Below are 27,789 nucleotides of genomic sequence, written 5' to 3'. Positions count from 1 at the left end.
GGACTGATTCAAGCTATCTTGGAGGGAAAGTTTAGCTGTTCTGTTCCTAAATAATTGTTCATTCACTCATATACATTTGAGGCTTTCTCTGATAGAAATCTAAAGTTGCAGGTCTGTATACCAAAAGGTGAACACTTCTTTTTATTAATGACACGTATTTGTGTATATTGCAAAAGGTCACCACCACAAGTGTACCCTTTTATATGTGCTTTGGCCTGGGTTTTTTTCAGGACATTTCTTTTATAGAACCAGTAGTCAGTGAATTTCTCTGAGCATCAGCATTTGTGATAAGGATTCCCTCTGTCCCTCTATAGATCTGCTGCTCAATAACTGCCATAATTTAGTACTCCTGCATACTTTATGTGATATATATAATGTATTTATATATATATAAAGTGGTTTAAAATTTGAGGGTTGAAATGTGAACCTAAGGTTTCATTATTAAAAGGTAATATAATTACATTAGGAATATTTTAGATCACTTAAAGCAGTTGTTTTATAAAAACTTGTCTGTATTTTATTTAGAACTTAACTTAGATAGCAGTAATTTCCCTGGAGTGAAACTACGGTCCAAAATGTCCCTCCGTTCTTACGGAAGCCGAGAAGGATCTGTATCTAGTCGCTCAGGAGAGTGCAGTCCTGTTCCTATGGGTTCATTTCCAAGAAGAGGGTTTGTAAATGGAAGCAGAGAAAATACCGGTTATTTAGAAGAACTTGAAAAAGAGAGGTAACTTTTCTTCATTAAGTAGTAAACTTTTATACTCTAATTTTTGCTAGATTTTGTCATTTTGTGACAATACAAAACAGGAATTATGAAGCGTGTGTGGTGGGTGATCACAAGCAGCACTAGAGAGCATTTTCCATTTATTGTCTCAAAGCAGTGTATTACTGATTGTCCTTATCTTACATCTAAAAATGTGAAGGAGGCAGTTTCTTGGGATTCTAATGCTCAAATGCTCTGTACATTGAATAATGTACAAATAGTACACATAATCACAGTGGCTAAAATATGTAACTGAGTTTTGATTGACTTTTCCGTTATCTTTTCAAATGAATTAAATAGCTACCAGATTCAGTATAAGCTGACTGGTTTCCATTATTAAACAAGTGAAACAATTTATCAGTTTTGGTTTCTTAAAAAAATGTTGCTTGATACAGAATCAATTCTTGTTTCTAAGAGCTAGTATGTTAATTCTTTTCTTCTTGAACTTAAAATCATCTCACAAGTATCAGAATATATAGTTACCAAAAACTTTGTCAAGTATTTTTGTACCTCCTGTAAGATTATAAATTCCTTTATGCATGATCGATACCATATTATATTTATATTCCTAAAAGTTCTATTGGACTTTCAAGAAATACTCAAATTCATAAATCTTAATTTGCATAAATGTACAAATGTATAAATTCTCTGGGACCTTGGTCAAGTCTTTAAATTTTTGTGTCATTTCCTTCTGTAAAATAGGAATATGGTTCTACCTTGTGGAGTTATGAACAATGGATATTAACATATGGAAAATACCCAGCATATCTCATTGAGAGGCAAAAGACCTTTTACTACTTTCTCTCTGGTTTTAGATGTGACCATCTCTAAAAATAACAATAATCATGGGCCAGAAATAGTGTTAAGCTTTCTTTAATTTCTTGAGTTTAAATGAATCTCTGTTTCATATATTGAACCAGGACTGTTTCTGAGAGTCTAGGAAACACTGTCCTGAAAAATCAGAAGCTAACTGGAGTATACATTCTTCCAGCACTTTGTCCTCTTTGAGCTGTTAAGAGGCATATGAGCGTGCCAGTTTTCCTAGGAACTTACTTTGCTTTATGTGACAAAGGCCTGATTTTATTCACAAAGAGTGTGTGTGTGTGTGTGTGTTTGTAGTTCTCAATATCTTGTGTCCTCCTGGTTCTCATCATTGTTTGAAGGTAAATTTAGCCCTTGTTTATGTGACAAAACCTGTATTTTGCTCTTGTACTTGACTGATAGTTTGAATAGGTCTAGGATTTATTTTCTTCAACTTTTGAAAATTCTGTTATTTCTTTGATGATTTTACCCCCTCTGTTTTTCTACTCTTTCTTTCCAGACATCCCTTAAGTCATAGAAACTATCTCTGTATCTTTTTTTCTTGTTCTCTGTATTACCTATAGATACAGTAAGTTTAAGTGAGGTAAGTGTTAGAAAATAGTCAAGCCAGAACTGAAGCCCAGATCCATACCCTTTTTTTTTCTTAATTTACTTTTATTTTTGACCGTGTTGGGTATTCCTTGCTGCACAGGTGCTTTCTCTGGTTGCAGAGAATGGGGGCTTGTTCTGCACTCGGGCTGTAGGGAGCACAGGCTTCAGTAGTTGTGACGCGTGGGCTTAGTTACCTCTGGGCACGTGGGATCTTCCAGGACCAGGGGTCAAACCCGTGTCCCTGCATTGGCAGGAGGATTCTTAACCACTGTACCGCCAGGGAAGCTCCATGACCTTTTTGAACCTCAGTTTTCCAGTTAAAATATGTTGTGAGGATGAAATTAGATATTTTAAAACAACTGCTTAGTACTCTATATCTGATACACTCAAATAGTTATTGTCACATTAGCCATTAATACTTTTTAACAAATATTTAAATGCCTGATACATGTGCCATGTTCTTCTAGATGATCCTGAGTTAGCTAGAGGACTAAGAAGACATGAAATTTATGTCAGGTCAGTTTATTTATCTTCCTTGGTTCTTGTCTCATCGCAATAAAAATGTGGAGCAATGGACCAAAAGGTGTGGAACATCAGACAAGTTGCAGCTCAGTGCAGCTCAAGCAGACAGATCTTTTCCTAGTGAGATACTCCCGAAGGAGCCCTCCCCATCTTTCCAGTTGATCCCTCTTGGCTCCCCTTTTATTATATGTCCAGTCTCCTCCTCTTGGTTACGCCTGGTGCAGAGTAGGGCTTGTACCCACCACAAATCAACGAGAGGAATGCAAATGGTCATACACTCAAGGCCATTTGACAATTTCAAGTTATGTAACAGCAGGCTGTGTTGTTATGCCTTACCATATGTCTTCCCCTAAGTCCATCTTATAATTAGATGTAGAATATTCATGAGCCCTTAATGGCCTCCTAACTGCCTTAAGGTTACTTGGAGAAGCCCCCCTGGTTGTTTTGTATCCACTGTGTGCCCAGGGCCCATGTGCAGTAGTTGAAAAGTCTCTGGTTATTTTGTAACATCTGTGAGCGCTCATGAGTGTGTCAGGGATGTTCAGAGATCAGCTTGCATCCCTTTCAGCCAGGCCTCCCCTTGTTGTTCCTGTCTAACTTCCTACCTAACATTTACATTTTAAAGAAGACTGTTGACAGTCACTAAACAAGCCTTTAATCTGCTAAATGATAAAGACCCACCAGCTTCCTATCAGTTTTGAGCCTTAAATACTGTGGTATGAGTCATAAGATCAACTCCTGTCAGTTAACCACTTGTTACCACGTTGGCTCTTGACTTTGGCTTCGCAAGCAAGAGCATTTTGCCAGAGTTCAGTCTTAAACTTGATAGCAACAACTTGGCCCTATTCTCCTTAACATTTTTCTTACTCCAGTACCATCGCTAAAATTAGCTTATTCATTTGAGCACTTTTAGCACCCAGATCTTGATTAAATAAGCCAATTTATTGAAGACTAATCAGAAAAAGCAAGAGAGTTCCAGAAAAACATCTATTTCTGCTTTATTGACTATGCCAAAACCTTTGACTGTGTGGATCACAATAAACTGTGGAAAATTCTGAAAGAGATGGGAATACTAGACCACCTGACCTGCCTCTTGAGAAACCTATATGCAGGTCAGGAAGCAACAGTTAGAACTGGACATAGAACAACAGACTGGTTCCAGATAGGAAAAGGAGTACGTCAAGGCTGTATATTGTCACCCTGCTTATTTAACTTATATGCAGAGTACATCATGCCAAACGCTGGGCTGGAGAAGCACAAGCTGGAATCAAGATTGCCGGGAGAAATATCAATAACCTCAGATATGCAGATGACACACCACCCTTATGGCAGAAAGTGAAGAGGAACTAAAAAGCCCCTTGATGAAAGTGAAAGAGAGTGAAAAAGTTGGCTTAAAGCTCAACATTCAGAAAACTAAGATCATGGCATCTGGTCCCATCACTTCATGGGAAATAGATGGGGAAACAGTGGAAACAGCATCAGGCTTTATTTTGGGGGGCTCCAAAATCACTGCAGATGGTGACTGCAGCCATGAAATTAAAAGACTTTTACTCCTTGGAAGGAAAGTTATGACCAACCTAGACAGCATATTCAAAAGCAGAGACATGACTTTGCCAACAAAGGTCCGTCTAGTCAAGGCTATGGTTTTTACAGTGGTGATGTATGGATGTGAGAGTTGGACTGTGAAGAAGGCTGAGTGCCAAAGAATTGATGCTTTTGAACTGTGGTGTTGGAGAAGACTCTTGAGAGTCCCTTGGACTGCAAGGAGATCCAACCAGTCCATTCTGAAGGAGATTAGCCCTGGGATTTCTTTGGAAGGAATGACGCTTAAGCTGAAACTCCAGTACTTTGGCCATCTCATGCGAAGAGTTGATTCATTGGAAAAGACTCTGATGCTGGGAGGGATTGGGGACAGGAGGAGAAGGGGATGACAGAGGATGAGATGGTTAGATGGCATCACCGACTCGATGCACATGAGTTTGGGTGAACTCCGGGAGCTGGTGATGGACAGGGAGGCCTGGCGTGCTGCGATTCATGGGGTTGCGAAGAGTCAGACATGACTGAGCTACTGAACTGAACTGAATCAGAAGAAATAGCATCTCCCTCTATCCCTTGTTTCCTTGCCTTAGTCCTGGTAGGTCCTGCAGGTGCTCATCAGGGATCATTTAAAAATAGGATCAGATCTCATTTTTTTGCTAGTTGTAATACCCAGCCTGTGAAAGGGGTTCAGGATTTCTGCACTGCTTTCTCCTGCTCCTATTGTCAAAAATGGAAGGGAGAGGGCAGCTTCTCATTGGTCAACACCTCTGCCTCAGGTTGGTACATCGTAACCAGGATCTGGCTTCTTCCCATGAATTCCCCCGCTACTGAGGTTGCCACAGCAAAAAGTGAAGGCTTATTTCTTATTTTTCAAGTTGCTTCTCAGTAAAGAAAGGAAAGTTTAGCAACAGTAGAACTTTCCACATACATTCATACATACTCATCAAGAAAATATAATCAAACAGAATTTTAAAGTGTTAATAACAGAGTCAGAGTGGGGAATGACTCAGTAAGAGCAAAGCCCAGAAGCTGTAATAAAAAATATCTTCATATTCAAGTGATTAACTGAGAAAATAACATTTATAACTGACAGAGTACTATCATTCTTAATGCAGAAGAGGTCCTGTAAATAAGAAAAAGCCACAGAAAAGGAAATAAAAATGGATTTTAAACTTGGAAAAATGTTTACCCTTACCCATACTAAAAGAAATCAAATTAAAACCTTAGTAATAGGAAATTCCCTTTTGGTCTAGTGGTTAGGACTCTGCACTTCTAATGCCGCGAGCTGGGGTTCCATCCATGGTCTGGCTCTGCAGCATGGCCAAAAACCAGGAAGTCCATAATGATACACCATTTTTTAAACCCTAGAAATGTAAAAGAATCTTAAAAGTTTGATAAAGCATTTAGATTGTCAAAGGTGGCAGAAGCATAAATTGGTACAATATCTAGTAAGGACAGTAAGTTAAAAATTTACATATCCTAGGAATTTGTCGTCTATACATGCTTGCATATTTGTACAATGAAGTTACTTATAAGGATATTCAGTGGAGCACTATTTATAATAGCAAAAGATTAGAAAGACCCTAAATGGGAAAAAAAAAAAAGACCCTAAATGCCCTCTAACGTAGAATCAGTTACTATTTACTCTTGTATGGATTCATAAATATCTTTGCAGCTAGCAGAAAAACACATAGAACCTTTTTATATTCTGATACAAGAATGATCTCCAAGATAGGCTTTAAGTGGTAAAAAGTTATAAGACAACACAGCTAATAATATGCTATTATTTATGTTTTAAAATGTACGTGTACATACACACACATACATTCTTTCATTTTTATAGAATGTCTCTGGAAATAAATATAAGAGAATAATAGTGGTCGCTTAGGGAAGGAGTCACACAAAAAGACATAGATCATATACTTCTTGTGAAAGTGAAAGTGAAGTCGCTCAGTCGTGTCCGACTCTTTGCGATCCCACGGACTGTAGTCTACCAGGCTTCTCTGTCCATGGGATTTTCTAGGCAAGAGTACTGGAGTGGGTTGCCATTTCCTTCTCCAGGGGATCTTCCCAACCCAGGGATCGAACCCATGTCTCCTGCCTTGCAGGCAGACACTTTACCCTCTGAGCCATGCAGGATCTTTAATACTTCTTGTGCCTACTGATTTTTTCCTCTTAACACTTTATTTTGCATTTATGTTTATATTGATCAGGTATAGAGTATTGATATAGGTTGTAATTGAGGACATCATCGATTGGGTTGTCACAAATTATGTAACAAGTTCATCTTCAGATTTCAAGCCTAAGAAAATGTTTCTCTCCCTCAGAACAACCTCCTCTTATTGCACAGTGATAATATATTTCTTATTTTGACCAATAAGAAGCTGAAAGCTACATGCAATAGTTCCCTATACTCTAGATTTCTTTTTTGCATAATTACTGCTTTTCTTTGCTTCTTTATTATACTTTTTATTCTTATATCTGAGTTTTATTAAATCTGTACTTTTTACTGTATACCAACATCAAATTCTTAGATTGTAAATAAATGTGAAGAAAGCATTTGGTTAGAATGTAAATATTCTAGTAAGAATGGTTGCCATCTTATTTAGCTGAAAAAGTTTAAAACTTTTAATATTCAAATTTTAATGATTATAATCTAAGTCCCACCTTCAGAAATCTCAAATTAGTAAAATTCTTACTGATTCATTATATTACTTTAACTAGAAAACATTACAGTTATAGCTTAGAGTTGCTGTTATGTGTTCTGTATTAGCATTGTGTAAACTTAAATTTTTTTTGAAAAACAGATCATTGCTTCTTGCTGACCTTGACAAAGAAGAAAAGGAAAAAGACTGGTATTATGCTCAACTTCAGAATCTCACTAAAAGAATAGATAGCCTTCCTTTAACTGAAAATGTAAGTAACTTGACAAAATAACTTATTTTTATATCTGAAAGTATATCTAAGTTTATAACTATATAGTTATTTGTAAACTATAATATGTTTTATCCAACTTCAACATAAATATATAGTCAGTGAATTTTGTATATAAAGATGATACAACTAAAAGATTCAGGATTCAACTAGGTTTTTTATTAGATGTGTTGAATTACCAAAGATACTCTGTAGAAATGTTTTTCACCATCTGTCTGTTTTTTGAACTATATTACAGGACTCGTGCCAGATGGTTTTTGCAATGAAAGTATCTTTGAGATAAGTTGAGTCCTATTCTAGTTATTGTAAATGACAGTAGTTGTTGGCACAGATGTTAGGGCTTTTTGCAAGCACTAAAAGTTGTTTGTTTTGCTAATAGAACTATGTAAAAAATAACTTAATTCTGTCAGCCTCTCCCTCCCCACTGAGCCTCTCCAAGTTAACTGTTTTATTTATGGGGTGACACGTATAAGAACATTTCTGAAATACATTAATAATTTTAAATAAGACTTTAACTGTCACCCATAAATTTTAAAACAATTTAATAGGCCAATTAAAATTAATCTTCCACTCTTAACTTAGATTTTTCATTTTCTAATAAAGTTTTGAGAGGACATAATAAAAGAAAAAGTACAACGAAGGAAAAACCTTTTCCAAAACACACAGTTAATCAGTTTCCTGCGTGGGCATTGTCTGGCAGGAGCTAGAACTAGTGCTCAGCCTCCTGAGCACAAACTTACCCAGGTTTGTGAGAGGGAAAGAATCTCCCTTCCTGACAACGTCCTTAACATCATTTTGGGAGCTCAGGAGACACGACAAATGAAAGAACAGTTCATAGAGAGTGTTGACGCGTGAGGATTAGGAGCTCAGGAGGGTTTGGAGGGATATTTGCTCTTAATGTTAAAGTGGTGTTTTGCTTAACATTCACTTTGGTGATTAAAATGTACAATATTTAGAGTCCAGCTGTCTGCATGCAGTTGTGTATGAAACAGTTCGAGAGCAATCGGTTAATACCTGAAACAAAGATCAGTTGTCAAATCATTCCCATATTAATTTACCATATAGTCATTCACATTTATTTAAGAGGATATGTAAGACATTATAGACCATTAGGCAACATTAGCAAATGTAAATTGCTTATATTTCATAAATATTTTTAAATTCACAAAATTTTTATTTTATATTGGGAAGGCAGGTTGAGAATGATTTCATATGGAAATACTTATCAGGTTACTAGGCATTGCTTAAAACATCAGATATAAACCACATTATTGTAGCATAATGTGTCATCTTCAGCCTTTTGTGCAAGGGATTTTTAGAAGTGGAGGACAAATAAGTGTAGTTATAACTGACTCGCTGTACTTATAACATGACTCACAGCATGCAGACTGTTTCAACTGTGTTGGAGCACATAATGTGGATATGCGTATAGGAACACATTCTGCGTGTGCCATCTGTATATTGCAAGAGAAAAGGGTGAAAGGTCCTCTAACTTACCTGACAACGCACTTTGGGATTCTTAGGCCTACAGGATGTTATTCTGAGTCAGACACGTACACATGCAGCTTTTGTGTGTGGGTGTGTGTGAGTATGTGTGTGTATGTATGTAGGGTCTCAGTTTCTTGATCAGGGATCAGACCTGTGCCCTTGACAGTGAGCGCATGGAGTCCTAACCCCTGGACCTGCGGGGAATTGTCCACATGCAGCTTTTGATTGGACTTATAGAGCATGAAAAATCTACAGCGCTTGATTATTCCCTTCATGGTCCATTATAACTGTCACCTGTCATTTCGCCTGGTCGTTTTTTAGCCTTGGAGCGTGTCTTTGTAAGTTTCTTTGCCTTCTCTTTTCCCTCATTTTTTATACCTAGCAGTTACCACAGCATCTGGAATTGTAGTTAGAGGGCTAATGAAGTTTTGAATGTACTAACACCCACTCCATGAAGAAGTACTTTTTTTGGTTTGTTTCAACTTTGGTTCATATTTATATTTTTACCAAAAAGTTTGTGTTATCTCTCAATTTATGATTGTATTATACAAAAGCTTTTCTTTATTCTATCTTCTTCATTTTACATGTGGGAAAGTTCTCTGTTTAGTCTATATGTATATAACAATCCTAAAGTGAGGTATCAACTTAAGGATGATGGACCTGATTCTTGATTTTTCTATTTTGTCCACATTAATATTCTAATTTTTAATAATTCAAAGTAGTGCTTTTTCAGGGCAGAAGAATTGTAACTAAAAATAGGCTGACCTTAACTGGACCAGTATATACATATACATTTTAAAGAGCTTGTACAATTTAATTAAAACTGTTGGTGACTGTGGGGCAATAAAAGTGTTTCAACTCTTCACATCAGAAACCCAGGCTGAGCCTCGCACTGATCAAGTTTTAGGACTTCTTAGAGTAAAAAGTAATTTTCTCATATATAACAATTATGTATTTGTTCATTCATTTTCTTTATTGGTACTTATATGCTTTTTCATTTTTACTGATAAACACAAGACCCTCACATTTCCATTTTATTTGTGGTTTTAGTTTTCCTTACAAACAGATATGACCAGAAGGCAGCTGGAGTACGAGGCACGGCAAATCAGAGTTGCAATGGAAGAACAGCTAGGCACTTGCCAGGATATGGAAAAGCGGGCACAGGTAACGCTCATTATTAAGCTACGAAGCAGTGCTAGCCAGATTTCCATGAAGGATCGAGTGAATTACAGCTCTGTTAACTCTGCTTAAGTTTTATTATTAAAGATATTTTAAAGTCTGTCTTTACTTTGGCACTAGTTCAAAATAAGAATAATTTAATATGGCTGCTGGGAAGCATAACCAGTATTCACATAATTCTGCCCTCATATTTCAGTTCTCTGATACTGTTCTGCTCTGCTTTGGAATTATAAGAGGGAAAAAGAATTCAATTCTGGTCATCTTATTCGCTGCTGGCTAACTTTAGTTATCCTTTGAGATTTTTACTTCCGTGTTTGTGTAATGAAACCCAGAATATTAAAAAAGGAAAGTCTCATTCAAGGAGAGAAACATACAAAGAGAACATTGGGAAGAGAAACGAATTGGATGGAGAACATTCCCGTGTTTCTGCTCTCAACTATGTAAAGAAAGAATATTGGGATAAGAAAGGATTTCTTAAGACATTAGACTAATTGCAAAGATTGGTAAAATTCTACTACTTTAAAATTAAGAGATTATCTTTATTAGGCACCTTGAAGAAAATGAAAAGGGGAAAAAACATGTTTGGGAATTTCCTGTCTATCCATCGGTCTGGGCTCAAGTGCTTGTACTGCCAGGCCCTGAGTTCCAGCTGTGGTCAGAGAACTAAGACCCCACAAGCCAAGTGGCACGGCCAAAAGGAAAAAAAAGGTGAAAAGATAAGTTACGTATTGGGAGAAGGTATTTATCACCATATAAGTGGCAAGGAATCAAGAATATATAATGAATTTCCAAAAATACTGTAAATTAAATTATATGATACAATTAATACAGATAGTATTTGTAACAGTTGGTGTTTTCATGAAATTATTTTAAAATACCAGGCAGATTTTCTTTGTTTTTTTATAGAAAAACTATGAGAAATTTTACTCTGGTTTATATGAATTTACGTTTTTAGAATGTGAATTTATGGAATACTGTATGCATGTTTTTGTATATCCGTTAATGTGTTTGTTTTTAAAGGTACTTAAGAAATAAGAGGTAGATATGAAAATTTCTGTATTAATATATAAATATGCTGCTGCTACTGCTGCTAAGTCGCTTCAGTCGTGTCCGACTCTGTGCGACCCCAGAGACGGACGGGCTCCCCCGTCCCTGGGATTCTCCAGGCAAGAACACTGGAGTGGGTTGCCATTTCCTTCTCCAGTACATCAAAGTGAAACGTGAAAGTAAAGTCGCTCGGTCCTGTCCGACTCTGTGCGACCCCATGGACTGCAGCCTACCAGGCTCCTCCACCCATGGGATTTTCCAGGCAAGAGTACTGGAGTGGGTTGCCATTGCTTTCTCTAATATATATATATATATAAAATAAGTATATTCCAGACAGCTTACTGTAGAACAGATTAACTTGAGTTCTTTCTTGGCCATACTGTCCAGATATGTGCAGATGTATTCATTTTAATTTTGTTCTGGAATATAGTGTTCTTCTTTTGGTAATTAATATTCTAAGGAATTTTTAGCCCATATTTTATAAATACAGCAAACATTCATTTATTCTGGAAATATATTAAGGTTGCTGCTGCTGCTGCTAAGTCGCTTCAGTCGTGTCTGACTCTGTGCGACTGTATAGATGGCAGCCCACCAGGCTTCCCAATCCCTGGGATTCTCCAGGCAAGAGCACTGGAGTGGGTTGCCGTTTCCTTCTCCAAGGCATGAAAGTGAAAAGTGAAAGTGAAGTCGCTCAGTCGTGTCCGACTCTTAGCGACCCCATGGACTGCAGCCCACCAGGCTCCTCCATCCATGGGATTTTCCAGGCAAGGGTACTGGAGTGGGGTGCCATCGCCTTCTCCATATTAAGGTTAGGGTTAAAGAAATATTGTACACAAAGCAAAAATGGAAGTATTTGTAGTACACATGAGGAGTTAATATCCGTAATATACAGGGAGCAACTACAAATCAGTTGAAAACAAGACAACCCAAAGAGGAAAATAATCAAAAGGTATGAGTAGTCCCATCACAAAAGTACAAGTGGTTAATAAATAATTGTGAAAAGATACTGAAACATCACTAGTCATTAGGGAAAAGTAACACAAAATAATGTTGTTTTTCGTTAGTGGTGGTGGTTTATTTTTTGGTTGGTTAATTTTCTGCCTATCAGACTGGCAAAAGCTTTAAAGTTTAGCATCATGTAATACTGGTGAGATTGTGAGAGACTGTAATACGAAGCATTGTCGTCTGCCTGTGTAAGAATACACTGGTACAGTCCTGAAGGACTCTGTAGCACTACCTGTCAAAGTTAAAATGTTTGTACCCTCTGACCTAGTAATTCTGTAATACTCTCAGAGTATGTCCTCCAGGAATGTCTACTTAAAGCAGCAAGAATATAAGTATAGATTTTATGATATTCATTGCAACAGTATTTGTAAGACACTTAGAGAGACATTACAGTGTCCATCATTTGGGTAGTTATTAAATTAGTAGTATGCAGCTGTTACAAATATTAATAATTAGGTGATGGGAATAATGAAAATAATTGCCCATAGTAATTCTTTCCCTTGTAACTCTACTTGAGTGACTCAACATGTAAGACTAGGCCAGCTAATGAACATGGAAGTGAATTCCAAGAAGGCCTGAGGCCATGAGAAAAAAATGTGGTACCTCCTTTGCAAGGAAAAAAGATGGATAAAAGTTCCAAGTAAAATAAGAATAGAGTAAAAATTTTTTAAAAAATAATTATGTACCAGAAACAGAAGGCAACATTATATTAGACTGAGAAAATAGAGAAATAATTAGATTATTACCATTGCGGTCATTAACATGGTTTGCTGCTTGCTGGCATCACTATTACCTAACTTTGTTTGGAGGTTCCACTAATGCACGTAGAAAGAAAACAAGTTGTTGAACTACTGCACTATTTTCCAACTAGAAGGGAAGAGACCAAATAATTGTCATTTGTGAATTATATAGTTGTCTACCTAGAAAAGCCATGGCGAAGAGCCAAAAAGTATTTCAGCTGAGAGAACTCAGTAAGGTGGCTGGAGTTAAGATAAATTAGTGTTTCTCTATTAGCAATGGCTACCATTTGGAAATGGAAATTGGATAGAAAGATCTCTTCATAATGGCAGGAAACTTTAAAATACCAAAAACAGACCCACATGAAGAAAAATATAAAATTGCTAAAGGACACGCTATGTGGCCTTGAAAGTAGAGAAGCCTGTGTGGCTGTCTGCGTTGTGTTTGTGTTATCTGGTTGCAGCGACGCCAGGGATATCTCAAAAGAGAGGCCAAGATTGTAAGGGTCCTGCAGGGTATGGAGGAGTGAAGTGAGTAGCCAGACCACTCAGGCTGGCTGTTCTCTTGCCGTCTGTACATGCTGTGAATGCCTGCTTCCCCTGCACCCTGCATACAAGACTGACCTTCCCACACTTGCCCGGCCCCAGCTATTGACTGTGCCTATCACTGGGGCAGTCAAGGGCTTTCCCCCTGGTGGTTTCCCTGGTAACTGTGAGCCAACCTGACATTACTCTCTAACTGGCAATCTCCCCTTCCACCCGAGAGGGAGCCTGCTGCGTGTCCTGCCTGCCGTCCACCGCACGTGGTAGGGTATCACTCCAGGACCTTGTTTCAGGTGCGTAAGATCCCGCTTCCATTACACCATTGATGTCCCTGTTGCTAAAAATAAATAAGATCCCTAGGTGAGAAGATTTTAATATCCTAATAATGTCTTTCTTTAAAAAGTTGATTTAGAAATATAATATGATTCCAGTCATAATCTTAGTTTTTTTAGAGCCCAGAAAAAAGATTCTTAAGTTTGTGAAGTAAGAATTTCCAAAAGTATTTAAGAAAATTATAATGAGTGAGGATTTACCTTACCATTTGGTAAAATTTACTGTAAAGGTGTTGCAGTAATCACAATATGATATTAATAGCACAGAAATAGATGTAGGCAAATAGAACAGAATAGAGACTAGAAGAAGATGTAAGAAAATCTGAAATCTTTTAATGATAAAAGTTGCAAGTTTGGGGCGGGGTGGGGTGGGGAGTGGTAAATAACTCAGTGAACGCATAGATAAGAACTAGGAACCTTTTTGGTGGTAGTTGTCTTTTAGTCACTAAGTCATGTCTGACTCTTTTGTGACCCCGTGAACTGTAGGCCATCAGGCTTCTCTGTCCATGGGATTTCTCAGGCAAGAATACTGGAGTGGGTTGCCATTTCCTTCTCCAGGGGATCTTCCTGTCCCAGTGATTGAACCCATATCTCCTGCATTGGCAGGCGGATTCTTTACTACTGAGCCATCAGGAAGCCCTATTTGGTAGTACAGAAATTAAATTAGATCCCTACCTCACATCTTGTACATGAACAGTTACAGGTGAGTTAAATATCTAAATGTAAAAAATAAAATTAATAGAAGAAAATACAGGACAAGAGAGATCTTAATTAAGAATGGAAACCCAAAAGCAATCGGAGGGCACAGGATTTATTTTGTAAAATTTTGAAGCATTCATCCTGCAGGAAAAAGCATACGGGAAACTGTTTGTGACACATCAAGGGAGAAAGGTTTAATATCCCTGTACTGTAAGAATTCTACAAACTAATAAGGAAAAGACAACTGTTTTTATATGGGCAGAGGATGTAGTCATTCAGTTTATTGAAAAGAAAATGCAGATGACCAATAAAACACATGCAAATGACTGTTGAACAGTTCAGGGGAAATTGAAACAAACTCCACTCTTGCCCATGCCTGTTTGAATTAGTCTCTAGCTATCTCCGTTAACAGTTTGGTTATTTATTTGTTTCTTTGTTCAACACACATTTGGGCACCTAGTATGGTGCTCCCTACTCTCCTCTCTGCGTGTAAGAAAAGGTTGGATAAATGCACATTGAGTTGTTCATAAGAGCTTTTTCTGGGAGTTGGGGATTGGTAGGGTGACGGTTACTTATACTTCTGTACTGCTGTAATGTTTTATAAATACATGGATGACATAGTTCTGTGTAGCTTTACCTGTTTTCTGGTTGACAGATACTTAGGTTATTTATAATTTCTCACTGTTAAAACAACTCTGATAAACATACTTATCCATATCCTATAAACGTGCACAAAAGTTTTTCTAGATCAAGAATCTTTTTCTTGGAGGGCTGTATGGTAAGTATTTAGACTTTGTGGACCATGTGGTCTGTTGCAACTACTCAGCTCTGCTTTTGTAGCAAGAGAGCAACCACAGACAACAGTATATGAGCAAATGAGCATGGCTGCGTTTCAGTAAAACTTAATTCATAAGCACAGATGACTGGCAAGCTTTAACTTGCTGACCTCTGCTCTGGTATACATACCTGAAAGTGTAATTGCTGGCCCTCAGGTAGGAGTGTTCTGAATAGTGTCTGCCAAATTGCACTCAAAATGATTTATCAGTTTACGTTCCTCCCAGTAGTATATGAGAATTCTGTTTCCTTTGTTGTTGTTTTTTTCCCTTCAGAAATTGTGAGTCAGACTTTATAATTAACAGTCAAGGGGCATATGAAACAATTATCTTGTCATTTAGTTTATGCTTTCATGAGTAACTGAAGTTGAATATCTTTTCATGTATGTATTAGACTTTTAGATTTTCTTTTTGCTGTTTTTTTTTCTTATTATTAGATGTCTTATTCATATATACTTAAGAGATATTTTAATATACTCTTAATACCCATTGGTTATACAGGATGTATTTCACAACCCTTCCCTGCCAAATCTGCTACCTACTTTAGCTTAATGATAACAAAAAATTAGTTTTTATTGTAATGCTAAATTAATTATATTGTCATTTTGTGCTTTCTTCAACCTATTTTTACATCTTTTCCTATCTTTAAATATACCCTCATATTTTTTTCTAGTAAATGTAATGTTTTATTTTTCAATTAGATCTTTAATTTGTCTCAAATTTACTATTATATATGTTTTAGAGGTCAGTCAGTTCAGTCACTCAGTTGTGTCTGACTCTTTGCGACCCCATGAACCACAGCACACCAGGCCGCCCTGTCCATCACCAACTCCTGGAGTTCACTCAGACTCACGTCCATCGAGTCGATGATACCACCCAACCATCTCATCCTGTCGTCCCCTTCTCCTCCCGCCCTCAATCTTTCCCAGCATCAGGGTCTTTTCCAGTGAGTCAGTTCTTCACATCAGGTGGCCAAAGGATTGGAGTTTCAGCTTCAGTGAATATTCCAGTGAATATTCAGGACTGATTTCCTTTAGGATAGACTGGTTGGATCTCCTTGCAGTCCAAGGGACTCTCAAGAGTCTTCTCCAACACCACAGTTCAAAAGTATCTATGCTTCAGCAGTCAGCTTTATAGTCCACTCTCACATCCATACGTGACTACTGGAAAAATGATAGCTTTGACTAGACGGACCTTTGTTGGCAAAGTGATGTCTCCGCTTGTTAATATGCTGTCTAAGTTGGTCATAAATTTTCTTCCAAGGAGCAAGCATCTTTTATTTCATGGCTGCATTCACCATCTGCAGTGATTTTGGAGCCCAAAACATAAGGTCTGCCACTGTTTCCCATCTATTTGCCATGAAGTGATAGGACCAGATGCCAGGATCTTAATTTTCTGAATGTTGAGTTTTAAGCCAGCTTTTTCACTCTCTTCTTTCACTTTCATCAGCAGGCTCTTTAGTTCTTCTTTGCTTTCTGCCATAAGGGAAGTGTCATCTGCATATCTGAGGTTATTGATATTTCTCCCAGCAATCTTGATTCCAGCTTGTGCTTCATCCAGACCAGTGTTTCTCATGAAGTACTCTGCATATAAATTAAATAAACAGGGAGACAAGATACAGCCTAGAAGTACTCCTTTCCCTATTTGGAACCAGTCTGTTGTTCTATGTCCAGTTCTAACTGCCTCCTAACCTGCATACAAATTTCTCAAAAGGCAGGTCAGTTGGTCTGGTATTCCCATCTCTTTAAGAATTTTTCATAGTTTGTTGTGATCCACACTGTCAAAGGCTTTGGCATAGTCAATAAAGCAGAAGTAGATGATTTTCTGCAACACTCTTGCTTTTTCAGTGAGTCAATGGGTGTTGGCAATTTGGTCTCTGGTTCCTCTGCCTTGTCTAAAACCAGCTTGAACATTTGGAAGTTCATGGTTTGCATACTGTTGAAGTCTGGCTTGGAGAATTTTGAGCATCACTTTACTAGCGTGTGAGATGAGTGCAATTGTGCGGTAGTTTGAGCATTCTTCAGCATTGCCTTTCTTTGGGATTGTAATGAAAAGGAACCTTTTCCAGTCCTATGGCCACTGCTGAGTTTTCCAAATTTGCTGGCATTTTGAGTGCAACACTTGCATAGCATCATCTTTTAGGATTTGAAATAGCTTGACTAGAATTCCATCACCTCCACTAGCTTTGTTCGTAGTGATGACTCCTAAGGCCCCCTTGACTTCGCATTCCAGAATGTCTGGCTCTAGGTGAGTGATCATATCATCATGATTATCTGGGTTGTAAAGATCTTTTTGTACAGTTCTTCTGTGTATTCTTGCCACCTCTTGTTAATATCTTCTGCTTCTGTTAGGTCCATACCATTCCTGTCCTTTATCGAGCCCATCTTTGCATGAAATGTCCCCTTGGTATCTCTGATTTTCTTGAAGAGATCTCTAGTCTTTCCCTTTTGGTTGTTTTCCTCTATTTCTTTGCACTGATCACTGAGGAAGGCTTTCTTATCTCTCTGTGCTATTTGTTGGAACTCTGCATTCAAATGGGTATATATTTCCTTTTCTCCTTTGCCTTGCACTTCTCTTCTTTTTACAGCTATTTGTAAAGCCTCCTCAGACAACCATTTTGCCTTTTTGCACTTCTTTTTCTTGGGGGTAATCTTGATCCCTCCCTCCTGTACAATATCATGAACCTGCATCCATAGTTTTTTAGGCACTCTGTCTATCAGATCTAATCCCTTGAATCTATACATCACTTCTACTGTGTAATCGTAAGGGATGTGATTTAGGTCATATCTGATTGGTCTAGTGGTTTTTCCCTAGTTTCTTCAGTTTAAGTCTGAATTTAGCATTAGGAGTTCATGATCTGAGCCACAGTCAGCTCCTGGTCTTGCTTTTGCTGACTGTATAGAGCTTCTCCGTCTTTGGATGCAAAGAACATAATCAGTCTGATTTTGGTGTTGACCATCTGGTGATATCCATATGTAGAGTCTTCTCTTGTGTTGTTGAAAGAGGATGTTTGCTATTACCAGTGCATTCTCTTTGAAAAACTCTATTAGCCTTTGTCCTGCTTTGTTCTGTACTCCATGGCCAAATTTTGCCTGTTACTCCAGGTGTTTCTTGACTTCCTACTCTTGTATTCCAGTCCGCTGTAATGAAAAGGACATCTTTTTTGGGTGTTAGTTCTAGAAGTTCTTGTAGGTCTTCATATACCCTTTCAACGTCAGCTTCTTCAGCGTTACTGGTCAGGGCATAGACTTGGATTACCGTGATATTGAATGGTTTGCCTTGGAAACGAACAGAGATCATTCTGTTGTTTTTGAGATTGCATCCAACTACTGCATTTCGGACTCTTTTGTTGACCATGATGGCTACTCCATTTCTTCTGAGGGATTCCTGCCCGCAGTAGTAGATATAATGGTCATCTGAGCTAAATTCACCCATTCCAGTCCATTTTAGTTCACTGATTCCTAGAATGTCGACGTTCACTCTTGCCATCTCCTTTTTGACCACTTCCAATTTGCCTTGATTCGTGGATCTAATATTCCTATGCAGTATTGCTCTTTACAGCATTGGACTTTACTTCCATCACCAGTCACATCCACAACTGTTGTTGTTTTTGCTTTGGCTCCATCTCTTCAGTCTTTCTGGAGTTATATCCAGTAGCATAGTGGTCACCTACCAACCCTGGGAGTTCATCTTTCAGTGTCCTATCTTTTTGCATTTTCATACTGTTCATAGGGTTCTCAAAGCAAGAATACTGAAGTGGTTTGCCATTCCCTTCTCCAGTGGGCCATGTTTTGTCAGAACTCTCCACCATGACCTGTACATCTTGGGTGGCCCTACATGGCATGGCTCATAGTTTAATTGAGTTAGATAAGGCTGTGGTTCATGTGATTAGAAAGGTTAGTTTTCTGTAATTGTGGTTGGTTTTCAGTCTATCTGCCCTCTGATGGAGAAAGATAAGAGGCTTATGGAAGCTTCCTGATGGGAGATACTGACTGAGTGTGAAACTGGGTCTTATTCTGAGGGGCAGGACCAGGATCAGTAGATCTTTAATCCAATTTTCTGTTGATTGGTGGGGCTGTGTTCCCTCCCTGCTATTTACCTGGGGCCAAACTATAGTGGAGGTAATGAAGATAATGGCGACCTCCTTCAAAAGGTCCCATGCATGCTCTGCTACACTCAGTGCCCCTGACCCTGCAGCAGGCCACCACCGACCCATATCTCCACCGGAGACTCCTGGACACTCACGGGCAAGTCTGGGTCAGTCTCTGGTGGGGTCAGTGCTTCTTTCTCCTGGGTCCTGGTGCACACAAGGTCCTGTTTGTTTCCTCCAGGAGTCTTACTTCCCCAGTCCTGTGTAAGCTCTGGCTGCTCTGTCGTGGGGTTAATGGCGACCTCCTCCAAGAGGACTTATGCGATACCCAAGTCTGCTGCACCCAGAGCCCCTGCCTCTGTGGCAGATTACCGCTGACCCGTATGTTCACAGGAGACACTCACACACAGTTCTTTCTCAGTCTCTGTGGGGTCTCTTGGTCCTGGTGCACATAAAGTTCGTTTCAGCCCTCTGAGTGTCTCTGGTGGGTATGGAGTTTGATTCTAAATGCAATTTCAATATATATATCAAACTATATTACTATATAATTTTATATCAGTTTTTCAAAAGTCATACCATCTCTGTATGCCTGAACAGTTAAGCGTTTTGCATTTAATTTCATAAATATTCAAGATTGTCATATAGAGAATGGAAAGAAATGCTACTGGCTTCTTCCATTTTATGTTGAGTAACAAAAGCACACAGGTTATTGTGGAAGCCGTCATCAAGGTGTTGACTTGATTTCAGGGTTTAGTGACCTAATAGCAATACCAAAATATGGTTCTGTGAAGAGGAATGTTAGATATATTTTGCTGTTTTCATCCTCTAAATATTAAAAATTTTGACTTGGGACTTTATTGGTGAGGGGGAGCTGGTTATATAGAGAGAGGAAAACAATGAAATATTATGAAAGTAGTAAGTGTAGATAGTTGTGTTGTTTCTGTAATGTCAGGATGTATTTAGTATCTGATGTAGAAGTGATCACTCATCTCTGCAGAATCTTTAGAGAGCTACCAAAAGCACTTCTTCTTCAGTGTATTTTCATGGTGAAAATTAGACATGGTAAATGTCTTAATTAGAGAATATTATTTACCTTAATTAAGTTCACTATTATCAGAATCGTGATAGAGAATTAGCATAGTTGTAGTGTTGCAAAGGAGGGACAGAGGGAGGAAGTTTTCTTTTTTGGTGAGCACAACTTTTTTGAGCTTTTCCGTGTTTGTTTATCATAATGAAGCAGCAACAGTAATCATTCCTACTATGGCAACAAAATCATAAGGACATTTATTTAAACAAAACTATTTTTGATCAAAGGGTAAGTTTTGTATGTAAGTTTTTTAGCTATATATACTTAAAGCTGTTCTTTATAATCCTTTAATTATCTATTGAAGTATGCGTGCTTCAAAAATCTTTCATAATCATAAAAAGTTTGGAAATGACTCATCTAGTTTCTGACACTTTTTACTCATTGAAACAATTACTCTTACAATACAGCTTTTTATACCAATGTTACAATGTCAACTATGGAATTATGGCAGAAGATGATACAGTGTCAGCAGTACTTATTTTTAAAATATATATACTTGAAAACATTTCCCACATTTTTCAGTTCCACATTGTTTGATCTGTAGTTACTGCTTTGTGTTCACTTGAAGATCTCAGTATATGGGGGAAGCAATAACTCTTACCATCACTGTGATCTTTAGTGTTGGGAGTAATGTTTAGCTGCAGTAAGTATTTGGGAAAGCTAACTCTGAAAGGTACTGCTGACCTGTAATAGGAATAACTTTGGGGAAGATTATTCTTATTTTTTACATACTGTTGCTTCTTAAAAAAGTCAGATGTTCTTTCTCTTTACAGGATGCCATACTTTATATAAACCCATTTTACTGTACTGACATATGAATTAATATAATAAAAGTTTAGATTCAGATGTAATTTTCTTTTTGAAATAGTTTTTGAGAACAACTTTTAAATACCAATTTCACACTGTTACGTATCATTTGTTGTTCAGTTGCTCAGTCATGTCCAGCTCTTTGCTACTCTGTGAACTGCAGCATGCCAAGCTTTCCTGTCCTTCACTATCTCCCTGAGTTTGCTCAAACTCATGTCCATTGAAATCCGTGATACCATCTAACCATATCTTATCCTCTGTCGTCCCCTTCTCCTTCTGCCTTCAATCTTTCCCAGCATCAGGGTCTTTTCCAGTGAGTTGGTTCTTCGCATCAGATGGCCAAAGTATTGGAGTTTCAGCTTCAGCATCAGTCCTTCCAAAGAATATTCAGGACTGATTTCCTTTAGGATGGATTGGTTGGATTTCCTTGCAGTCCAAGGGACTCCCAAGAGTCTTCTCCAACACCACAGTTCAGAAGCATCAATTCTTCAGCACTCACTTTTCTTTATGGTCCAAGTAGATACATGACTTGCATTTGTACAGTTTTCCTAAATCTAGAGATCTGTTTTATAAAGTTAGATGTGTTAAAAAGTTGAACTGATCCACTGATGTCCTCAGTATATGAATATGTATATATATGTATCTAATTTTCACATAAGAATGATTTGGTATAGAAAAAAAGAATGATTTTATACAATCCTAAGCTTTTAAATGGTAACCATAGAATGGTTAATGTTAAATTAATATTAAAAACTAATGTTTTCAATAAAAATAGATCTAATTTGGTTACTTATTTTATTTTAGCGAAGAATAACCAGAATTCAACAAATAGAAAAGGACATACTTCGTATACGACAGCTTTTACAGTCCCAAGCAACAGAAGCAGAGGTTAGTAAATTGTCTCTTTTGTTTGCAGATGTAATGATGGGTGGTTATTCTAAGAGAAGATGTGCACAGTTAGTGCAGTGTCATTGAAATAGATGTTCTAGAGAACTGAGACATTTGATAAGCTTTTTCATTAAATTAAGTAGATTTCAAAAACCTATACTACTATTTCTTCATAACGTTTAGTCAGTTAAAGCTTATAGAGCCATAAATAGATACCTTACTTCAGTTATCTGTTTACTTATAATTTGGCTACTAACAGTTTGTAAATAAGCTATCTCCTTGTGTAATCCATAGTAAAAATTGATTGTATACATTTATCTACGCTCACTTTACAAACTTCATTAAAATGACAGTAAAAGGACAAAATGAAAAAGCACAAATACCAGGGAAGGTGACAATTAATAAAATTAGGAGAACTGCAAAGCAGATAAACAAATCATTCTTCTAGATGATGGTAGAGAGTTGACCCTGGAGTGAGCACTAGTAGGTCACAGAGCAGCTCATCTTACCCTGTGTGGTCTTGAGAGCTTCCAGAATTGGTTACACTAGGCGCTTCTGGACATGAGGATTAAAAAGGGGGTTCAAACCATGTTTGTCAGCTCTGCAGCTAAAACTTGGTTTTGATCACCACACAGAAGGATGGGGTATAAAAACCATCCCTTCAGCTGTCTGTTTATAGCCACTGAATCTGGGCACTTCTCACCTTGTTTATGGGCAAATAAAAGGAAAACCTACATGGAACTTAAATGAACTATTGCTGAATAGGGAGAAACAGCATGTGGGAGGCTCAGAGAAAATAAAGTATTTGCTGCTTAAGTCACCTACAGGAAGACCTGTCTCTATGCAATAAGAGCAAAAAGTGTTGAATAAAAGTCCACATTGAACAATACAGAATTGTTGCTAGGAAAAATTGGCTCAGTATTTGGGGATACATCAATGCAAAGTTTCTAATATGCAGCCAGATTAAGACTCACATTCTAGATGATACAAGAAAAAAGAGAATGCAAAGATTGAAACATCAACCTACTGCTTTATTCTAAATATAATTACTAAAAACACGATGAAGTGCTTGTTGATATTTTTTAATGTTTATGATATAAAAAATAGTATGTACACTTTGATCCCATTTTTTAATATGCACAAATAAACATAGTGTGTCAGAAATAATATGAAAAGGCAGATAACCATTGTTAATAGCTCCTTGTTTTTTTAGTTTGGCCAGTTTTGTAATGTTTTTATAGTAACTGTACAGCTTTTACAGTGAGAGAAAACTTTTGTACGCGAAACAAATTTGACGTGTCCTTTCATCACCAGCATGCTTACCAGGTAGCTCGGTGGTAAAGAATCTGCCTGCCAGCACAGGAGATGCAGGTTCTATCACTGGGTCGGGAAGATTCCCACTCCAGTATTCTTGCCCGGGAAATCCTATAGAAAGAGAAACCTGGTGGACTCCCGTCCGTGGGGTTGCAAAAGAGTCGGACATGACTTAGCAGCTAAACAACAGCAACAACACTCATCGCCAGCACATATTTTCCACCCATGGAAAATCTGATCAAATAATGAATAGTTCTGTTTGGAGGCAGAAACTTAGTGCAGGCCCATTTATACAGAGGGAAGACAACTAATTCTAATGTTAAAAGGTATAATTTTTGCAAACAGTGTCTTTAAGGCTCTCTTCATCCATGCCTTGCTTTTTAAATATCTTAGAAGCTTTGGCTTCAGTACATCGGAATTTGAAATATGTAGAAACATGTATTTGCTAAGTAGTCAAGTTCAGTGTAATAGTCATATTGTTAGAAGTAGTTTAACCTGGATGTTTTAAGTCAGTATGAACCAAGTATTTGTAATATACAGAATGTGTCCTTTTTGCAATGTTAACCCTTCAGGACTGTTTTTTTCCTTCCAAAATAAAACTATCTCTTTACTCCTTTTTCAACGTCATTGGCATTGCTGTATGTGGCATTCGGTTATTATGGCCCCTTTGGGTTTCCAGGGTAGTTTATCTGCGTGTTTTTGTTTTTTTTTTTTCCTCAATCAAAAATACTATACTCTATTTTTAAAGCTGTTTTTAGAGAGGCAACTTGTGTTTTTTATTGAGCAGCACTGCATTTATATTTTCTTTTTATATATATTTTTTCTGCTTTGAGTTTTTGCTGTTGTTTTTCTACCTTCTTTAGTTATAGTTAGTTTTTATTCACCATCTTTCTTGTATTACGATTTTTACTGTTTGGCTGCATCAACAGGGTTGTTTTTTTTTTTTTTTTTTAATTTCTAAGTCAATATTTACATTTATTTTTCCTACTTGATTGACTCTTTTATGTGTGTGAAATAGCCTTCTTTGCTGTTAGTATTACTGCATGGGACTTCTTTTGGTCATCATTTGCCTGGTATAATATACTCACTGTCAGTACATTTCAAACTTTACCAACATTCTGGCCTCTAGAAATTCCTAAGAAAAATTGTCATTTGTTAGTAACAGTTCTCATTGTCAGCACAATTATAAGTTTATTGCAGGTCGGGGGCTTGTTTGTGTTTTTTTATATGTTCAAGATTTCATTTATATCATTGGATTTGGGACCAACTGTCTACCACTGTAACTTAGTCTATTCTTGTTTCTTTTTGTTATAAAAATGGCCATATTTTTCATAGCCTTAAGTGGTTATATTTATTCAGTGAATATAAACTAAAAGAAGGTGTCATGTCTTATTTAAGAAAGAAAGAAAACTTTTTAATTTTGCTGTTTGGTGTTTCTTTATTATGATCAGAAGGAGAAGCTAAAAAATGGAGAAAACTGTGGATCAGATACTCATAAATTAGTTCACATACAGTATAGAGAAGAAAAGATGTCTGCCAAATACTTTGTCCACCATGAAGCATCTTATAACACTATCTTTGCCCTACCTGCTAACAACTCTGGTTTAGGGTCTAGATACAGGATATAACTCAGATGATATAACTATTGCACTTGATTCAAATCTCAGAAGTTCCAAGAGGGTACATGACGCAATCAGTGCTACCACTTTCTTTTGTATTCTTTCCAATAGGTTATTTACTGACAAGTGTATACACTGGGGGGAGAGGGGCCCCAAAAGATGGAGCTATAAGGAAAATTGAGGTGTGGTTTAATAATCTCTAGAAAATAGCCATTGAGAAATAGTTTTTAAAATCCCATGCAGAGTACTCTTATAACTCATTAATAAAGAGACAACCCAACTTACAGATGGGCTGAAGATTTGAATACACATTTCACCAGAAAAATACATAGGAATGGCAAATAAGCACATGAAAATGGGCTCAACATCATTGGTCATTAAGGAAGTCAAGTTAAAACCACAACGCTGTATCACTCTATACTCACTAGGATGGCTGTAGTCATGAAGAAAACAATAAGCACTGGCAAGGAGGTGGATCAATAGAAGCTGTCATACGCTGCTGATGGGAATGTAAAATGGTTCAGCCACTTGGAAGTTTGGCAGTTACCTGAAGCATTAAACGTACAGTTACCATATAACCCAGCAGTTCCACTTCTAGCTGTCTAAGAGAAATGAGCACATTTGCCCACACAGAGACTTTAGTTTGAATATTCATGGCAGCATTACTCACAGTAGCCCAAAAGTAGAAAAAGGCAAAAGTGTATCAACTGGTGGATCAATAAATAGAATGTATACTATTACAATGTAATACTATTCGGCAATTAAAAGGAACAAATTGTTGACACACGCTGTAACAGAGGTGAACCACGAAAGCATTATACCCAGTAAAAGTAGCTAGACATGTAAGTCCATATAGTCCATTTACAATAAATATACAGAAAAGACAAGTTTACAAAGTAGAGCCATAGTTACTTGGAGCTGTGAGTGGGAATGGGGATTACCTATAAATGAGCACAAAGGATCTTTTTAGAATGATGAAAATGGTCTAAAACTGAAGTATGGTGATTCTTGGTAAGTTGATTCAAAGTCATTGAGTTGTACACTTAAAGTGGATTGTCTTAAAGGCATTTTAAATCCAACATACCCAAAGCATAATTAAGGATGATCTCCTCCTAAGTCCTCCTTGGGACTCCCACATCCTCCCAATCCTCATTCTCTTTTAGTATTATCTGTCTCTATGAATGGCACCAGCATTATTTAGCTGTGTGAGCTGAGAAACAGAAGAGTAGTTTGTGACCCCAGATCTCTTCTTCCACTCACTGTATCCAGTCTGTCTTGCAGTCCTTCAGATTGACCTCTGTCTCCACTGCTTTGATCTACAACAGTGCTTCCCTGGGTGTAAAGGACCATCATCTCCCACTTACCTTAATATATAGTCTGCAAGTCGATCTCTTCTGTTTCCCGCCTACTTAGACCATTTAAAACTTGAGTTTAAACAATCAGAATACATGCACCTTTTTCCTTTAGTATTACTAGTATTGGTTATGTAGGGGCGTGGGTGCCATCTGAGAATCACACTGAAATTCAACAAAATCATTAAGTTCCTTTTTTTAACCATCTGTTCTGCTCTTCACACTGTAATTCTTTGATATCCTAGAGCAAACCATGTGCCTCTCATCCCAGCTCCTTTGCATATGGTCTCTATTTCCCTAAATCTTTGCACATGGTCTCTGTTTCCTTCATCCTCTGTCATATCCCATTTCCTAGATCTCCTGTTTATATTTTAGATCTCAGTCCAAACAATACTTCCTAAGAGAGTGCTTCCCCGGACTCCCACAATGTCTGATGTCCTTCTGTTATATATCTTTATAAGCACCCTGTGAGTACTTGTCAAAGTTTTTAACTTTATTGTCGTTTCTTTCATTATTTGATAGTATCCCTGACTAGACTAAATCTTGAAGAGTGCATTGAACAATGCCTGGTTCCGTCAGTGCTGTATTCTCCAGCCCTATTGCAAGTTACTAACATTGCACATACTCAAGAATTGCTTTTATGTTGACATCTTCAGTGATGTTAGTGTCAGATCTTTGTGGATTTAGTGCTCATTGATTCATTTTTTTCTCTTCAGTGACTTTGTATTCTCTACTTTAGATGATTTTGTTGAATTTTATAGTGCCACTTTCCCGTGGTACTGTTTTTTCTTGTTTCTGAATTATTGGGACTACCTCTCCTTGTTTATTGATGGAAATAGTATATGTAAATTATTTTTAAGTCCCATTTTAAATGGTCTAGGAAAGCTTTATGTTTAAAGAAATTCCAGTGGAAGCCACTTGGTAATATAGTTTTCCATTATTATGTCACACTTTTTAATGTGTGATTTTTAATTTTGCCTATAATTTTCCTAGAGGAGGCACACTGGTAATTGTTTCTATAAAAGATGATTGATAGATTATTTTATTTCTTTGATTCTGTGGTGATATTTTTCAAAATGACTGCTTTGTATTGGATATAATCTGTCTTGAAATGACTGCTTTTACTGGATATAATCTTGCCCTTTCACTTTACATAACAGATGGTGGTTACATTAGAAAAGGTTTTGGTTTTATTCATATTAGAACCTAAGAGCTTATCTGTTGGTTTCATGTGACTTTTATTAGCAGATGTATATGGAAATATATATGTGTGTATAAATATACTTACATAGAAGGCATTTATAAGCTTAGGTAGTAACTGTTATATTTGCAGCTCTATTAAATACCAGAACCATGTGACCTTGCGGAAAAGACAGTTATTTGTTCTAGTTGGGTTATGTCCCTGATAGTGATGTGAGCACAGCTGGTGGAGGATGGTGTTTCTGTGAGTCTCAGAAAATCCTTTGTCTTGTGCGGCTCTATTGCTCGAGGGACACACTTCACTTTCCTTTTACCGAAATAGTCAACTGACAACCCTGCTGGAGGTTATGAAGTATGAAGTGCAGTTCCATGCTTTTGTAAACCTGTATTTATATATG

At 37.3% G+C, this 27,789-nt stretch overlaps 1 protein-coding gene across 10 annotated transcripts in view; it reads left to right on the top strand.

Moving 5' to 3' along the window:
- Nucleotides 1-27,789, top strand: part of APC (APC regulator of WNT signaling pathway) — a 131,681-nt gene that overhangs the window by 66,665 nt on the left and 37,227 nt on the right. For 9 of the 10 annotated variants that reach the window (XM_070377180.1, XM_070377175.1, XM_070377182.1 and 6 more), the window contains 4 exons: nucleotides 526-727; nucleotides 7,045-7,153; nucleotides 9,710-9,823; nucleotides 21,823-21,906. In XM_070377180.1, the coding sequence (XP_070233281.1) occupies nucleotides 526-727; nucleotides 7,045-7,153; nucleotides 9,710-9,823; nucleotides 21,823-21,906 (509 nt within the window). The remainder of the gene's footprint in view (nucleotides 1-525; nucleotides 728-7,044; nucleotides 7,154-9,709; nucleotides 9,824-21,822; nucleotides 21,907-27,789) is intronic. The other variant, XM_070377184.1, reaches the window with a different exon arrangement.

This window comes from Bos mutus, chromosome 10 (genome assembly GCF_027580195.1).
Source record: "Bos mutus isolate GX-2022 chromosome 10, NWIPB_WYAK_1.1, whole genome shotgun sequence".
NCBI classification, from domain to species: Eukaryota; Metazoa; Chordata; class Mammalia; order Artiodactyla; family Bovidae; genus Bos; species Bos mutus.
This window is presented reverse-complemented; position numbering and strand designations above follow the sequence as displayed.